Source organism: Lissotriton vulgaris, unplaced genomic scaffold (genome assembly GCF_964263255.1).
Source record: "Lissotriton vulgaris unplaced genomic scaffold, aLisVul1.2 SCAFFOLD_728, whole genome shotgun sequence".
Taxonomy (NCBI): domain Eukaryota; kingdom Metazoa; phylum Chordata; class Amphibia; order Caudata; family Salamandridae; genus Lissotriton; species Lissotriton vulgaris.
Window position 1 is genome coordinate 869872 of NW_028248620.1, and position 17344 is coordinate 887215.

General features: G+C 52.9%; 4 protein-coding genes across 4 annotated transcripts; 3 read left to right on the top strand and 1 right to left on the bottom strand.

Moving 5' to 3' along the window:
• The first annotated feature begins 9853 nt into the window (after window positions 1–9853).
• LOC147663974 (histone H3) lies at window positions 9854–10264 on the top strand. Its single transcript, XM_086950118.1, has one exon. It carries the CDS (start codon window positions 9854–9856, stop codon window positions 10262–10264), a length of 411 nt encoding a protein of 136 aa, XP_086806244.1.
• Window positions 10265–11137: 873 nt separating this feature from the next.
• Window positions 11138–11578, bottom strand: LOC147663975 (histone H2B 1.2-like). Its single transcript, XM_086950054.1, has one exon. The coding sequence runs from the start codon at window positions 11565–11567 to the stop codon at window positions 11187–11189; it is 381 nt and encodes a 126-aa protein (XP_086806180.1). The 5' UTR covers window positions 11568–11578; the 3' UTR covers window positions 11138–11186.
• A 3372-nt stretch (window positions 11579–14950) lies between these two features.
• Window positions 14951–15349, top strand: LOC147663976 (histone H2A type 2-C-like). The gene has a single exon (XM_086950119.1). The coding sequence runs from the start codon at window positions 14951–14953 to the stop codon at window positions 15347–15349; it is 399 nt and encodes a 132-aa protein (XP_086806245.1).
• A 1230-nt stretch (window positions 15350–16579) lies between these two features.
• LOC147663977 (histone H4) lies at window positions 16580–16931 on the top strand. Its single transcript, XM_086950043.1, has one exon. It carries the CDS (start codon window positions 16619–16621, stop codon window positions 16928–16930), a length of 312 nt encoding a protein of 103 aa, XP_086806169.1. The 5' UTR covers window positions 16580–16618; the 3' UTR covers window position 16931.
• The last annotated feature ends 413 nt before the right edge of the window (window positions 16932–17344 follow it).

Here is a 17344-nt window from a genome sequence, read left to right on the forward strand (position 1 = left end):
AAGCACTTCATATACTCAGCAAAGTGTATTTAACTCCTCTGCAGTTCCTGGAAAAGGCCTGCAAGGCCTTGGGCCTACTTACAGCATCCAGGCACCAGTTTTACTGATACTTGTGACATTTGGAGGTGTTAACTTTCAAAGGGTATGAAGTTGTACCTTCTACCCAGGGTTATGGAGCTCCGCGCAGGGTAAGATTTCAGGTATCACCCCTGCCTGGATGTGTGAATAACCAACACATCTCAGACACCACAGAGTGTATTTAACCCCTTTACAGTTACAGGGAAAGGTCTGCAAGGCCTTGGGCCTACCTCTAGTCTCCAGGCAGCAGTTTTAGTGAATCTTGCGACATTTGGAGGTGTTAAGGTTCAAGGGGAAGAAGTTGTACCTTCTACCCAGGGTTGTGGAGCTCCGCGCAGGGTAAGATTCCAGATTACACCCCTAGCTGGAGGTTTGAAAACAAAGCACTTCATATACTCAACAAAGTGTATTTAACTCCTCTGCAGTTCCAGGAAAAGGCCTGCAAGGCCTTGGGCCTACTTACAGCATCCAGGCACCAGTTTTACTGAAACTTGGGACATTTGGAGGTGTTAAGCTTCAAGGGGATGAAGTTGTACCTTCTACCCAGGGTTATGGAGCTCCGCGCAGATTAAGATTCCATATTACACCCCTAGCTGGAGGTTTGAAAACAAAGCACTTCATATACTCAGCAAAGTGTATTTAACTACTTTGCAGTTACAGGAAAAGTCCTGCAAGGCATTGGGACTACTTACAGCATCCAGGCACCAGTTTTACTGATTCTTGTGACATTTGGAGGTGTTAACTTTCAAAGGGTATGAAGTTGTACCTTCTACCCAGGGTTATGGAGCTCCGCGCAGGGTAAGATTTCAGGTATCACCCCTGCCTGCATGTGTGAATAACCAACCCATCTCAGACACCACAAAGTGTATTTAACCCCTTTACAGTTACAGGGAAAGGTCTGCAAGGCCTTGGGCCTACCTCCAGCCTCCAGGCAGCAGTTTTAATGAATCTTGTGACATTTGGAGGTGTTAAGCTTCAAGGGGATGAAGTTGTACCTTCTACCCAGGGTTATGGAGCTCCGCGCAGGGTAAGATTCGAGATTACACCCCTAGCTGGAGGTTTGAAAACAAAGCACTTCATATACTCAGCAAAGTGTATTTAACTACTTTGCAGTTACAGGAAAAGTCCTGCAAGGCATTGGGACTACTTCCAGCATCCAGGCACCAGTTTTGATGAATCTTGAGACATTTGGAGGTGTTAAGCTTCAAGGGGATGAAGTTGTACATTCTACCCAGGGTTGTGGAGCTCCGCGCAGGGTAAGATTCCAGATTACACCCCTAGCTGGAGGTTTGAAAACAAAGCACTTCATATACTCAGCAAAGTGTATTTAACTCCTCTGCAGTTCCAGGAAAAGGCCTGCAAGGCCTTGGGCCTACTTACAGCATCCAGGCACCAGTTTTACTGATACTTGTGACATTTGGAGGTGTTAACTTTCAAAGGGTATGAAGTTGTACCTTCTACCCAGGGTTATGGAGCTCCGCGCAGGGTAAGATTTCAGGTATCACCCCTGCCTGGATGTGTGAATAACCAACACATCTCAGACACCACAGAGTGTATTTAACCCCTTTACAGTTACAGGGAAAGGTCTGCAAGGCCTTGGGCCTACCTCCAGCCTCCAGGCAGCAGTTTTAATGAATCTTGTGACATTTGGAGGTGTTAAGCTTCAAGGGGATGAAGTTGTACCTTTTGCCCAGGGTTATGGAGCTCTGCGCAGGGTAAGATTCCAGATTTCACCCATAGCTGGATGTTTGAAAACAAAGCACTTCAAATACTCAGCAAAGTGTATTTAACTACTTTGCAGTTACAGGAAAAGTCCTGCAAGGCCTTGGGCCTACTTCCAGCAACCAGGCACCAGTTTTGATGAATCTTGTGACATTTGGAGGTGTTAAGCTTCAAGGGGATGAAGTTGTCCCTTCTACCCAGGGTTATGGAGCTCCGCGCAGGGTAAGATTTCAGGTATCACCCCTGCCTGGATGTGTGAATAACCAACACATCTCAGACACCACAGAGTGTATTTAACCCCTTTACAGTTACAGGGAAAGGTCTGCAAGGCCTTGGGCCTACCCCCAGCCTCCAGGCAGCAGTTTTAATGAATCTTGTGACATTTGGAGGTGTTAAGCTTCAAGGGGATGAAGTTGTACCTTCTACCCAGGGTTATGGAGCTCCGCGCAGGGTAAGATTCCAGATTTCACCCCTAGCTGCACGTTTGAAAAGAAAGCACTTTACATACTCAGCAAAGTGTATTTAACTCATTTAGAGTAACAGGAAAAGGCCTGCAAGGCCTTGGGCCTACTTCCAGCATCCAGGCACCAGTTGTACTGATACTTGTGACATTTGGAGGTGTTAACCTTCAAAGGGTATGAAGTTGTACCTTCTACCCAGGGTTATGGAGCTCCGCGCAGGGTAAGATTTTAGGTATCACCCCTGCCTGGATGTGTGAATAACCAACACATCTCAGACAACACAAAGTTTATTTAACCCCTTTACAGTTAGAGGGAAAGGTCTGCAAGGCCTTGGGCCTACCTCAAGCCTCCAGGCAGCAGTTTTAATGAATCTTGTGACATTTGGAGGTGTTAAGCTTCAAGGGGATGAAGTTGTACCTTCTACCCAGAGTTATGGAGCTCCGCACCGGGTAAGATTCCAGATTTTACCCGTAGCTGCACGTTTGAAAATAAAGCACTTTACATACTCAGCACAGTGTATTTATCTCCTTTGCAGGTCCAGGAAAAGGCCTGCAAGGCCTTGGGCCTACTTCCAGCATCCAGGCACCAGTTTTGATGAATCTTGTGACATTTGGAGGTGTTAAGCTTCAAGGGGATGAAGTTGTCCCTTCTACCCAGGGTTATGGAGCTCCGCGCAGGGTAAGATTTCAGATGTCACCCCTAGCTGGATGTGTGAATAACCAACACATTACAGACACCACAAAGTGTATTTAACCCCTTTACAGTTACAGGGAAAGGTCTGCAAGGCCTTGGGCCTACCTCCAGCCTCCAGGCAGCAGTTTTAATGAATCTTGTGACATTTGGAGGTGTTAAGCTTCAAGGGGATGAAGTTGTACCTTCTACCCAGGGTTGTGGAGCTCCGCGCAGGGTAAGATTCCAGATTACACCCCTAGCTGGAGGTTTGAAAACAAAGCACTTCATATACTCAGCAAAGTGTATTTAACTCCTCTGCAGTTCCTGGAAAAGGCCTGCAAGGCCTTGGGCCTACTTACAGCATCCAGGCACCAGTTTTACTGATACTTGTGACATTTGGAGGTGTTAACTTTCAAAGGGTATGAAGTTGTACCTTCTACCCAGGGTTATGGAGCTCCGCGCAGGGTAATATTTCAGGTATCACCCCTGCCTGGATGTGTGAATAACCAACACATCTCAGACACCACAGAGTGTATTTAACCCCTTTACAGTTACAGGGAAAGGTCTGCAAGGCCTTGGGCCTACCTCTAGTCTCCAGGCAGCAGTTTTAGTGAATCTTGCGACATTTGGAGGTGTTAAGGTTCAAGGGGAAGAAGTTGTACCTTCTACCCAGGGTTGTGGAGCTCCGCGCAGGGTAAGATTCCAGATTACACCCCTAGCTGGAGGTTTGAAAACAAAGCACTTCATATACTCAACAAAGTGTATTTAACTCCTCTGCAGTTCCAGGAAAAGGCCTGCAAGGCCTTGGGCCTACTTACAGCATCCAGGCACCAGTTTTACTGAAACTTGGGACATTTGGAGGTGTTAAGCTTCAAGGGGATGAAGTTGTACCTTCTACCCAGGGTTATGGAGCTCCGCGCAGATTAAGATTCCATATTACACCCCTAGCTGGAGGTTTGAAAACAAAGCACTTCATATACTCAGCAAAGTGTATTTAACTACTTTGCAGTTACAGGAAAAGTCCTGCAAGGCATTGGGACTACTTACAGCATCCAGGCACCAGTTTTACTGATTCTTGTGACATTTGGAGGTGTTAACTTTCAAAGGGTATGAAGTTGTACCTTCTACCCAGGGTTATGGAGCTCCGCGCAGGGTAAGATTTCAGGTATCACCCCTGCCTGCATGTGTGAATAACCAACACATCTCAGACACCACAGAGTGTATTTAACCCCTTTACAGTTACAGGGAAAGGTCTGCAAGGCCTTGGGCCTACCTCTAGTCTCCAGGCAGCAGTTTTAGTGAATCTTGCGACATTTGGAGGTGTTAAGGTTCAAGGGGAAGAAGTTGTACCTTCTACCCAGGGTTGTGGAGCTCCGCGCAGGGTAAGATTCCAGATTACACCCCTAGCTGGAGGTTTGAAAACAAAGCACTTCATATACTCAACAAAGTGTATTTAACTCCTCTGCAGTTCCAGGAAAAGGCCTGCAAGGCCTTGGGCCTACTTACAGCATCCAGGCACCAGTTTTACTGAAACTTGGGACATTTGGAGGTGTTAAGCTTCAAGGGGATGAAGTTGTACCTTCTACCCAGGGTTATGGAGCTCCGCGCAGATTAAGATTCCATATTACACCCCTAGCTGGAGGTTTGAAAACAAAGCACTTCATATACTCAGCAAAGTGTATTTAACTACTTTGCAGTTACAGGAAAAGTCCTGCAAGGCATTGGGACTACTTACAGCATCCAGGCACCAATTGTACTGATACCTGTGACATTTAGTGGTGTTAAGCTTCAAGGGGAAGTAGTCACACCTTCTACCCAGGGTTAAGGAGCTCAGCGCAGGGTAAGATTTCAGGTTATTCCTCTTGCTGGAGCTGATAAAGCACAACACTTCACATGCTCAATAAAGTGTACTTCACTCCTTTACAGTATCAAAACAAGGCCTTTTGCCTGTTTCCAGCCTCCAGGCACCTGTGTTTTTAAAACTTGTGACATTTGGAGGTGTTCAGCTTCAAGGGGATGTAGTCGCACCTTCTACCCAGTGTAATGGAGCTCCGCGCAGGGTAAGATTTCAGGTTTCACCCCAGGCTGGAGGTGTGAAAATAGAACACTTACCATACACACCAAAGTGCATTTAACTCCTTTACAGTGTCGGAGCTAGGCCTGCAAGGCCCTGGGTGTGTTTCCAGCCTTCTGGCACCAGTTTTACCGATACCTAAGTCATTTGGGGTTGTTAGGCTACAAGGGTATGAAGTCACACTGTCTACCCAGGGTCATGGAGCTCAGCGCAGGGTAAGATTTCAGGTTTCACCCCTGCTGGAGGTGTTAAAGCAAAACACTTCACATGCCCAATACAGTGTATTTCACTCCTTCACAGTATCAGGAAAGGCCTGCAAGGCCTTGGGCCTACTTCCAGCCTCCAGGCATCAGTTGTACTGATAGTTGTGACATTTGTAGGTGTTCAACTTCAAGGGGATGAAGACGCACCTTCTACCCAGGGTTATGGAGCTCAGCGCAGGGTAAGATTACAGATTTCACCCCTAGCTGCACGTTTGAAACGAAAGCACTTTACATACTCAGCAAAGTGTATTTAACTCCTTTGCAGTAACAGGAAAAGGCCTGCAAGGCCTTGGGCCTACTTCCAGCCTTCAGGCACCAATTTTACTGATATCTGTGACATTTGGTGGTGTTAAGCTTCAAGGGGAGTAAGTCACACCTTCTACCCAGGGTTAAGGAGCTCCGCGCAGGGTAAGATTTCTGGTTATTCCCCTGGCTAGAGGTGTGAAAAGAAAACCCTTCACATGGTCAATAAAGTGAAGTGCACCCCTTTACAGTATCAGGACAAGGCCTGCAAGGCCTTGTGCTTGTTTCCTGGCTCCGGGCACCAGTTTTACTGATGCTTGTGACATATGCAGGTTTTCAACTTCAAGGGGATGAACTGGCACCTACTACCCAGGGATATGGAGCTCAGCGCAGGGTAAGATTTCAGGTTTCACCCCTGGCTGGAGGTGTGAAAACAAAACACTTCACATGCCCAATGAAGTGTATTTCACCCCTTTGCATTATCAGGAAAGGCATGCAATGCCTTTGGCCTATTTCTAACCTCCAGGCACCATTTTTTGTGACACATGTAACATTTGGAGATGTTAATCTTCAAAGGGATACAGTTGCTCCTTCTACCCAGGGCTATGGAACTACGCGCAGGGGGAGATTGCAGGTTTTCCCCTTGGATGCAGGCGGAGAGGTAAAACGCTTCCCTCAAATCCAAGGGGAAAGGCTGCAATCTTACCCTATGCCGAGCTCCGTAGTTCTGGGTAGAAGGAGTGCCATTGTCCCCTTGCAGCTGAGCACATCATAATTTCACAATTATCACTAAAACGTGTGTTTGGTGAATAGAAATGTGCCCATGTCTCTGCAGGCCAAGGCATGATATTTCAAATGGGTGCATGTACCTTTTAGGCTAGGTGAAGTGTTTTCATTTCTTCACCTCCACCCGTGAGGGAAATGTTGAATCTTGCCCTGCGTGGAGCTCCAAATCCCTGGGTAGAAGGAGTGACTTAGTGCCCTTGAATCGGAAAACCCCATAATGTCACAAATATCACTAAAGCAGGTCCCTGGAGGCTAGAAATGCCCCAGTGCCCTGAAGGCTCTATTCTGATATGGTGACTGTTTTTTTGTGCAGTTTTGGTCCATGTGAAGTATTTTATTCTTACACCTCCATCCCAGGGAAAGGCGTGAAATCTTTCCCTGTGCGGAGCTCCATATCTCGGGGTAGAAGGACTGACTTTGTCCCCTTGATTCTGGAAACCTCATTGTGTCAGATATATTACTAGAACAGGTTCCTGGAAGCTAGGAATGGGCCTGGGTACCTGAAGGGTAAGATCTGAAACTGTGAATGGTGTTCATGTACGTTTTGGACTATGTGAAGTGTTTTCTTTGTGTTTCCTTCTACCTACATATAAGGCGAAACCCTGTAATTAGACCTCAACCAGGCTGCCATGCGCAGAATCTGATTTGTGGGCACAGGTCGCACTCTTGACATCCCATTTGATTCAGGAGTGGTCCCCACCCCAGCCATCGAGCTCAATACAACAGTGATAGTCAAAGGCCTCACTCTGTAGTGTGGGATGTATGTTGTAACAATCAGATTGCGGTACATTACATTGCTGTTTTAGGGGCTTTCCACGACTTGCGCGGGAGGGCGCTCTACACTCAGGAATAGTATGATTTACTATTCCAACTCCAGCCTAAGTAAGGTAGGGAAGGTGTTGGAATTGCAAATCGCACTATTCCTTAGTCTAGTGCGCCCTCCCGTGCAAGTCGTGGAGAAGACTTGCGTTGTAAATGCAGCGATCGAAATGTACAGCGGTGTTTTGACCGCGTTGTTATGGTCGGGTCCCGTCCAAAGATGTCACCTGACATGTAAACCTAACTCCAGCTGTGAAAATCAGCTCAGCAGAGGGCCTCCGTGCAGGTACTGGGGTCACCGTTTCAGGTGCATTCACACCCTCTGCTCTCACTCTGGGTGCCATTAAGCATGTAGGTCTGACTCGGCCGCCTGCCTCTATGGTGTCACTGTGTGTTTATTATGTTTACTGTGCCCCCGTCTCGTCCAGCTCGGTGCTTGGCAGTGAATGCCCTCGGCCTGCATGTGAAGCTACCAGCGCGCAGCCGCCTTGTGATGCCCGTGAGTCTTGATGCCGGACCGTGCCCCGCTGCTTGTGAAAGTCCCCCCGGCTGCCCCGGAGCCTTGGGTGCCACAGCCGAGGGTGCAGGCGCGCGGCGAGGGCCCCCCTGGCCCCCGGGGGGCCGGGTCTCTCTGGCGTTGTCTCCGCTCCCCGCGCTCGGCCGGCGGAGCCCTGTGTTACTTCGGCCCGGTGCAGGAGGCGCTCCCCGCGGCCCCCGGAGCCCCATGGTGACTCCACTTGGCCCGCTCCCTGCAGGAGGCCCCTCCCGCCCGCGGGCCGCCGCTCCCGGCCTCAGAGCGCGAGGGTGGACCGGGGAAAAGGGTCCCGGAGCCCGGGATTCCGGTCACGGAGGCGTCAGCCACCGGGGGAGGGCAGAGATTCACGGCGGATTGCAAGCCTCTGTGGACGGGGTCGGCTGAAACGGGGGCGGGCACGGGAAGGGGCTGAAGCTGGGCTTCTTTTCATGTGTGCACGGGAGCGTGTGTTTAACGGATTGTGGTTTAAAACTTTGAAACTCCGATGGTAGGAAACACAAATGTCAGCTCGGAGCAGAGAGCCGAGTGCGCCTCGCACAGCCCTCTCTCCTCGGGACCAATCAGGGGCTGGCTCCTCCCTATATATGCACGGGGCTCGGGCCGAGGTACATTTCCGTTCTGTGACAGCGTCAGCGTCGAGACTTGCATAGCAATGGCAGAAACCGCTCCAGCCGCCGCGGCTCCTCCCGCTGAGGTCGCCCCCAAGAAGAAGCAGAAGAAAGCAGCGGGGGCCTCCAAGGCCAAGAAGCCTTCCGGTCCCAGCGTGTCCGATCTCATCCTGAAGTGCGTGACCGCCTCGGCCGAGAGGAAGGGAGTCTCCCTGGTGGCCCTGAAGAAGGCGCTGACCGCCGCCGGCTACGATGCGGACAAGAACAAGAGCCGCGTCAAGGTCTCCCTCAAGAGCCTGGTCAGCAAAGGCGCCCTAGCTCAGCTGAAGGGCACCGGGGCCTCCGGATCCTTCAAGGTGAATAAGAAGCAGCTGGAAGGTAAGAAGGCGGCCAAGAAGTCAGCCTCCAAGACCAAGAAGCCAGCCGCCAAGAAAGCAGCCCCTGCCGCCAAGAAGCCCAAAAAGGCTCCCGCGGGGGTCAAGAAGAGCCCGAAGAAGGTCAAGAAGCCAGCAGCAGCCAAGAGCCCCAAGAAGCCCAAGGCTGCCCCCGCCAAGAAGGCTGCCAAGAGCCCAGCGAAAGCCAAGGCGGCGAAGCCCAAAGTAGCCAAGAAAAGCCCTGCCAAGGTAGTCAAACCCAAGGCAGCCAAGCCCAAAGCAGCGAAGCCCAAAAAGGCAGCGCCCAAGAAGAAGTAAGGGCTTGCACCGAGACACTGCAAACACAACGGCTCTTTTAAGGGCCACCACCCTGTCTAGAAGAGAGCGTGTTCATCCCCACCTTTGCACCCACCCAATGCCCCACTTCTCAAAAATAAACCGCACAATGCATCCATAGGGCACCTTTCCACGCGCGAGTGCCGCGTGTGATCTTGGCCATATAAACGGCTCTTTCGGGGCTGCGTGGATTGAAATCGGTATAACATAGACAATAAGGGGGTCTGGGAGTTATAAGACCTCCGTTTATAATGCATGTGCAATAACGTGTGTGTCTCGGTGCTTTCACTGTACCCGGGCAGACTCGATGTAGTGTCTGCATAAAGCAGAGGATTGTGCTCTTTCAATCGAGCAGCAGGTAACGGGGGAGTGTTCCAGGGTGAGCAGGGGCGGGTAAGAAGGGGGTCTGGGAGTCATAAGACCGGGGTTTATTATAAACGTGTGTGTGTGTGTGTGTTGGTGCTTTCACTGTACCCGGGCAGACTCGAGCGCAGGTAACGGGGGAGTGTTCCAGGGTGATAAGGGCAGTGTGCTTATGACATCTCGGGCTCCTCTCCCGGGGGACCGGGGTCGAGTCGTCGGCGTGACTAGTAGTGGATGGACGGACACGGAGACAAAGGCTGGCCGAGGCGCGGGCTCCGGCTCCGGCTCCAACTCACGTCATTCAACCGGAGGCTTCTCTTTTATCCACAGCTCATTGGACAGCTAGGCTGCAGCCTCCCGTTCAGTAACCAATCGTTGTACACCGCGGGCTATTTTCGAACGTAGGGCGGTCTCTTCAGCCAACCAGAGCAGCCCTCCGTCTGTGAGGGCATAAATAGAGCTCTTTCCCCGGTAGACGCCATTCTTCCTCGCTCGTCGCTGAGAGAGACCGCTCCCGCCATGGCCCGCACCAAGCAGACAGCCCGCAAGTCCACCGGCGGCAAAGCGCCCCGCAAGCAGCTGGCCACCAAGGCAGCTCGCAAGAGCGCGCCTGCCACCGGGGGAGTCAAGAAGCCTCACCGCTACCGGCCCGGCACCGTGGCTCTCCGCGAGATCCGCCGCTACCAGAAGTCCACCGAGCTCCTCATCCGCAAGCTGCCCTTCCAGCGCTTGGTGAGGGAGATCGCCCAGGACTTCAAGACCGATCTGCGCTTCCAGAGCTCCGCCGTCATGGCCCTGCAGGAGGCAAGCGAGGCCTACCTGGTCGGGCTCTTCGAGGACACCAACCTGTGCGCCATCCACGCCAAGAGGGTGACCATCATGCCCAAGGACATCCAGCTGGCCCGTCGCATCCGAGGCGAGAGAGCCTAAGGAGACAGACCGACCCGAACAACCACCACAACGGCTCTTTTAAGGGCCACCACCCTGTCACCTTTGAGCTTCTCTTATCTGCCATGGCATGGCCTACAGGTTAGGGAGGAGGGGCTGTGAATACCACGAGCACCGGGCAACTTATACCGCTTCTGGGGAAACCAGAGCACTCGGTGTCCACAGTGCACAAACACCTCTTCCACGTGCCCTTCATTTGAAGCGTTGTTTGGGTAGAGGGTTGTGGTAGGGATCCGCGGGTCACAAGCCACCGCTTTTGGGCATCTGTGCTCCCGGTACATCGGGTTCTGAGAGTACCACGAGTACTGGGCAACTTATACAGGCTCTGGGGGTGACCAGAGCCTTCCGTCTTCACAGTGCACAAACACCTCGTCAATGTGCCCATCATTTAATGGCGGCAGGGATCCGCTGGTCACAAGCCAGCGCTATGAGGCATCTGGGCTCCCGGTACATGGGGTTCATGTGTCTGATTTCGGTAGCGTTTGCCCCGGGGCGTATTGTAGCCGTTCCCCTGGGTCTGGAAATACAAACACAACGCTAATTAAACCGGCACACATTAAAGCTGCTCGCCCATAACATGGAAAGCAAATTGCCCGGGAGTAGCTGTGTGAATTGCCAGCAGGTTTATATAACGTCATCGTTACATTACAGTGCATAGGTGGCACTTGGTCCCAGGGAGGGCTCATTCATATAGACATGTTTATTGAAAGAGGCAAAACGGGCTGCCTGCTCCATCGTCCCTCGGTGTGCAGCAAACCCCGGGAGAGCGGCGCTATCTGCGCTCAACATTACCCTTATAAAAACACATATTCTTCTGTCATACTAGGGTTACATTAGCTCTTAGGGGAGGAAGTGGTTGGCCCTTAAAAGAGCCGTTGTGTTCGTTGGGGTGCGCCTGGAAGCCTTACTTGGCGCTGGTGTACTTGGTGACGGCCTTGGTGCCCTCCGACACGGCGTGCTTGGCCAGCTCTCCGGGCAGCAGAAGGCGGACTGCGGTCTGGATCTCCCGTGAGGTGATGGTGCGCCGCGAGTTGTAGAGAGCCAGTTTGGAAGACTCTGCAGCGATGCGCTCAAAGATGTCGTTCACGAAGGAGTTCATGATGCCCATGGCCTTGGAAGAGATGCCGGTGTCCGGGTGCACCTGCTTCATCACTTTGTAAATGTAGATGGCATAGCTTTCCTTCCTGCTCCTCTTGCGCTTCTTCCCGTCCTTCTTGGGCGGCTTGGAGAGCGCTTTCTTGGAGCCCTTCTTGGGAGCCGGCGCGGACTTGGCTGGTTCAGGCATGGTCGAGGATCTTTCACCGCGTGCTGTGGAGCCGAGAGAAATCATGTTTGGGCGGCCCCACTTGTATTTATAGCCAGGGCGTGCAAAGCAGCTTCTTCCCGGCTCTCCCTTCTCATTGGCAGGTATAGGCCGGGCCCCCACTTCCTATTGTAATGCGGTTCTGGGACACTGATTGGCTAAACCATAGCACGCCTTCCTCCAATGAGAAGTACTATCAACGACTAGCTGTCAACCAATCAGACGCACCCGAAGTCTTTAGAAGAAAACTGCAGAACTCCTGCACCTGATGGAAACCATGGACATGGATATAGCGCTTATTTCCGAGACCCACCTCCAAGGAAGCCAGAAGCTCAACATAGCAAACCACAGGGTATACCGCACAGATCGCACCACTGGAGCCAAGGGCGGAGGAACAGCGGTGATAGTCAGCACAAAAGTGAAGCACCACGAGATCTCTCTACCACCAGTCGGGAGCATTGAAGCAACTGGCATACAGATCCAGACATCTGCAGGCCCGCTGCGGCTGATCGCTGCCTACTCACCCCCAGGCAAGCTAGCCCCAAAGGACCTGGATGCTTTATTGGACCCCAGCATCCCAACACTAATTGGAGGTGACCTCAATGCTAAGCACAAATGCTGGAACTCTCGGACGGGAAACAGCAAAGGACACGCCCTACTTGCCCACTCAAAGAAGGAGGACTTCGTAGTGGCCGGCCCAACTCAACCAACACACTATCCAGGATCTGCACTGCACAAACCGGATGTTCTGGACATTGTGGTCATGAAGAATCTCTCCCAGTCTATGGAGCTTGAAACCCTAACAGCGCTGACATCCGACCACAACCCAGTATTGATCACAGTTGGAGACGTACTTGAAGACCAGCAACAGGGCACCAGGCACAACTTCAAGAAGGCGGACTGGTGCCTATACAAGAGATGCCTGGAGGAGACACTGGTCCCTGGTCCCCTACGCAGCATTGAAGACATTGACCAGGCAGTCCACCACCTCACAGCCTCAATCCACGCAGCTATTGCGCGCAGCACTCCAGAGCAGAAACTCCAACGATGCTCTATCTACGATCTCCCAAAGGGCATCAAGCAGTCAATAGCTGAAAAGAACAGAGCCCGCAGAGAGTGGCAGAGGAACCGCACCCCCGACCTGCTGAAGAAGTATAATGAGCTGACAAGGCAGCTGAAGATACAAATAAGCCAGCACAGAGGTGAAAAATGGGAAGCAGCTACAGCTAACCTAAAGGACTCAGACAACTCTCTCTGGAGAATGACCCGACGCCTGACTGGGAAGAAGGAGCCAAACCCACCGATCCAAGGGAAGACTCACCTGGCATGCAGCAACAGGGATAAGGCTGAGGTCTTCGCTGACACGCTGGAGGAATCCTTCAGGCCCAACCAGGCAAGCAAACTGGCAACGGAAGTTGAGCAAGAGGTCGCCATGCATCACCAGGAGCACCCACCGGAAACAGAAACTGCACACATTGAGGAATGCTCAATGGGCGAATTACTAGCCCTGGCAAAAACACTGAAAAACGGCAAGGCACCAGGGAAGGACGGAATAGTCAACCAAGCCATCAAGATGCTCCCAGATAACGCAGTGGATCACCTTGCTGAGATATTTAACGCGTGCATGCAGCACCAGTATTTCCCAAACGCCTGGAAAGAAGCAAGAGTCGTCGTATTCCCCAAGGCTGGGAAACCACTGCGAGACCCTGCAAACTACCGCCCCATAAGTCTGCTATCTGGCCTATCAAAACTCTTCGAAAAAGTTATCCTTGCCCGTCTCGTTGATTTCGCGACAAGCAACAACCTACTTGCCAAAGAACAGTTTGGGTTCCGGAAAGACCACTCAACCAATCACCAACTCCTCAGAGTGGTGGACATCATCAGCCACGGATTCAACATCAACAAGTCTACTGGAGTAGTCTTTCTGGATGTAGCCAAAGCATTTGACCGAGTATGGCATGAGGGTCTGCTCTACAAACTTATCAAGCTCAAGTTTCCCAGCTACCTGGTCAAGTTGCTGACCAGCTACCTGACAGAACGGACCTTTCACGTGGCGGTTCGAGAAGAATGTTCATCACCGCGCCCAATTCTAGCTGGAGTGCCTCAGGGGTCAATCCTAGGACCATTCCTCTTCAACATATTCACAAACGACATACCCACTGACCTAAAGAAGACTGATCTTGCCCTTTACGCGGATGATGTTGCAGTCATCTCCCAATCCTTCAGCGACAAAGAAGTGGCGAAGAACCTGGAGGCATCGCTTTGCAGACTCTCCGAATGGTACAGCGACTGGCAGATCACCCTGAACACAAGCAAAACCACAGCAACCTTATTTACCAGGAAGCTGAACAGGAAACACCCACAGATCCTCCTCAATGGGGATGAGGTCAAATGGGAAAACAGCAGCTCCTACCTGGGGGTGACTCTGGACTCTAAACTCAGCTGGAGAAACCACATAGAGAAGACCTGCCAGAAAGCAGCATCCAAACTGGCTGCATTATACCCACTCCTGAAGTCTAAGTCGATGCCCATGCAGAGCAAGGTGCGAGTAATCACCGCAATAATTCGACCAACTATGACATACGCTTCACCAGTTTGGAGTGGCTGCCGCCCACAGCTGCGGAAGGACCTACAAATACTTCAGAGCAAGGCCTTACGGATTGCAGCAGGTGCTCCCATGTTCACACGAACAGCAGACCTCCACAGAGACCTAGGCATCGAGATGCTGGACGACCATCTCCTCAAACTCAACAGGACATTCTACAAAGGACTGGATCAAAAAGAAAACCCACTGATCCGGAAACTTGCAGATATCGCTACAAACCCATTTGACCGCTATCCGCGTCCCATTGAAGCGCTAACCTTGCGAACCTGAAACAGCAACGTAGCATCCAAAAACTCATTACTGCCTGAAGGCAAACGCCGGCAGATACGCAAAACTCACCGCTGCCCTGATGGCATAACAGCCTCGGCAAGCACCTAAAACCCGCTCACTGCCGGCTGGCATTAGCCGCGGCAGGCACCCAAACCTCAACACTAACAGAAGGATCTACACGGACAAAGACGAGACTCTCGAAGGAAACATGCTGACAATTCTGCAAACACTACTGACCGCTACCCGCGGCCCATCACTGAGCTGACCATGTGATGCAACCTCAACTGTGACAAAGCGTCACACACCAATAAGACAACCTAAACAGCGACTACAAAATTCCAAACGAATATGGAGTAATGAGGCTATTGCCTCGGTATCCAAAAACTCACCACTGTCAGAAGGTATCTGACAGGAGAAGACAAGAAAAAAAAAAAAAAAAAGAGCAGTATCATTCTCGCTGTTGTGTGACTGAGACTGTACATCGATCGCCATGTCTGGACGCGGAAAGCAGGGAGGAAAGGCCCGCGCCAAGGCCAAGACACGCTCTTCCAGAGCCGGGCTCCAGTTCCCCGTGGGCCGTGTGCACAGACTGCTCCGTAAGGGAAGCTACGCCGAGAGGGTGGGCGCCGGTGCCCCCGTCTATCTGGCTGCAGTGCTGGAGTACCTGACCGCCGAGATCCTGGAGCTGGCTGGCAACGCCGCCCGGGACAACAAGAAGACCCGCATCATCCCCAGACACCTCCAGCTGGCCATCCGCAACGACGAGGAGCTGAACAAGCTGCTGGGCCGAGTCACCATCGCCCAGGGAGGAGTCCTGCCCAACATCCAGGCCGTGCTGCTGCCCAAGAAAACCGAGAGCCACAAGGCACAGGGCAAAGCAAGCAAGTAAAGGCCCGCAGACCCCCGTGGAAATACACCCTAAACACAAAGGCTCTTTTCAGGGCCATCCACAGACTCCATCAAAGAGCGTATCCGTGCCGAGGTGTTACTCTGGCGGCTTCATAGATGCGGCAGCGCCCGCGCCGTCGCTTCATAGGTGGGACACACTCCAAGCCCTCGGCCCTGCATATAAATGTTGCCCCCGTCCCCAAAGCCCAGCTTCGAGTCCGATATCCATAATGTTTTTTCTAATAAAAATCCTATATTTATTTGGCATCTTTTTGGGGCAGACGACACAACCGGGCGCGAGATGGGGACCGTTACGGGATTGCAGGCGGCCAGACACAGCGGGGTGGTGCCGGTGAGGCCTTTAACGTGTGTTGGGCTCCATTAAACATGTCCGAGGCTTCTGTTCATATTGGGAGGGGGCGCCGAAAGAGAGGGTTAGGCGGGCCGCGGTCACAAGTAGGGGCCGGGAAGAGAGGTGCCTTGGGCTCGAGACGTGGACAGTGTTACGGGGTTGCAGGCAGTCACACACAGCGGGGAGGAGCCGGTGTGGGCTCCATTGAAACATGTCCTAAGCATCTGTTCATATTGGGAGGGGCACGGAACGAGAGGGTTAGGCGGGCCGCGGTCACAAGTGGGGGCCGGGAAAAGGGGTGCCTTGGGCGCGAGACTTGGACAGTGTTACGGGGTTGCAGGCGGTGTCACACAGCGGGGTGGTGCCGGTGTAGGGCTCCATTGAAACAAGTCCGAGGCTTCGGTTCATATTGGGAGGGGGCACCGAACGAGAGGGTTAGGCGGGCTGCGGTCACAAGTGGGGGCCGGGAAGGGAGGTGCCTTGGGCGCGAGACGTGGACGGTGTTACGGGGTTGCAGGCGGTGTCACACAGCGGGGTGGAGCCGGTGTGGGCTCCATTGAAACATGTCCGAGGCTTCGGTTCATCTTGGCAGGGGCACGGAACGAGAGGTTTAGGCGGGCTGCGGTCACAAGTGGGGGCCGGGAAGGGAGGCGTGTGCGTGTGTTTCACTGTGATCTGTGCACTGGCGGCAGCTGCTGAGCCAGCCCGCCATAACAAAGGCGGGCTGGGAGCCCGCTCTTTTTCAAACGGCAACGGCCTCTCCAGCCCCCGCTCCCTGCAGAGGGCGGGCCGGGGCCGGGCTCTCCCGCCTCACAGGGCGGGCGCTTGGACTCCCTCGCAGGTCCGCAGCTCCTCCATATAATCAGCCGGTGCGGGGGCTGGAGCTATCACTTCTGCTCACAGCACCGAGAGGAGAACATGTCTGGACGCGGCAAAGGAGGGAAGGGGCTCGGCAAAGGCGGCGCCAAGAGGCACCGCAAGGTGCTCCGGGACAACATCCAGGGCATCACCAAGCCGGCCATTCGCCGCCTGGCGCGCCGTGGCGGAGTCAAGCGCATCTCCGGCCTCATCTACGAGGAGACCCGCGGAGTGCTGAAGGTTTTCCTGGAGAACGTGATCCGGGACGCCGTCACCTACACCGAGCACGCCAAGAGGAAGACCGTCACCGCCATGGATGTGGTCTATGCCCTGAAGCGCCAGGGCCGCACCCTCTACGGATTCGGCGGTTAAACACTCTACTTGCCCACGGAAAAAAAAGACAAAACAACCCAAAGGCTCTTTTAAGAGCCGACCACCATGTCTTGTGAGAGCTGGGTCTATGAACTATTATTCCCGCAGCGCAGGGCTCCTATCTAGGCCCCCACTCGGTCGGGAGGGGAGGATGGAGGGAACCCGGGGATTTGCTCCGCAGCCACTCTGCTCGGGAAGGCGGGTTCAGCCCGGCCCAGGGTCCGCCACCGTAGAGCCCTAAACTGGTAACCTAAGGCGGGTTCAGGGGACCTACATCATGGAGCCATGGACTGGGGACCTAAGGCGTGTGTAGCCCGCCCCAGGGTCTCTTTATCCTGAGGCCCGAAACTGGGTAGATAAGGCAGGTTTAGCACGGCACAGGGCTCCGCCATCATGGAGCCCTGGACTGGGGAC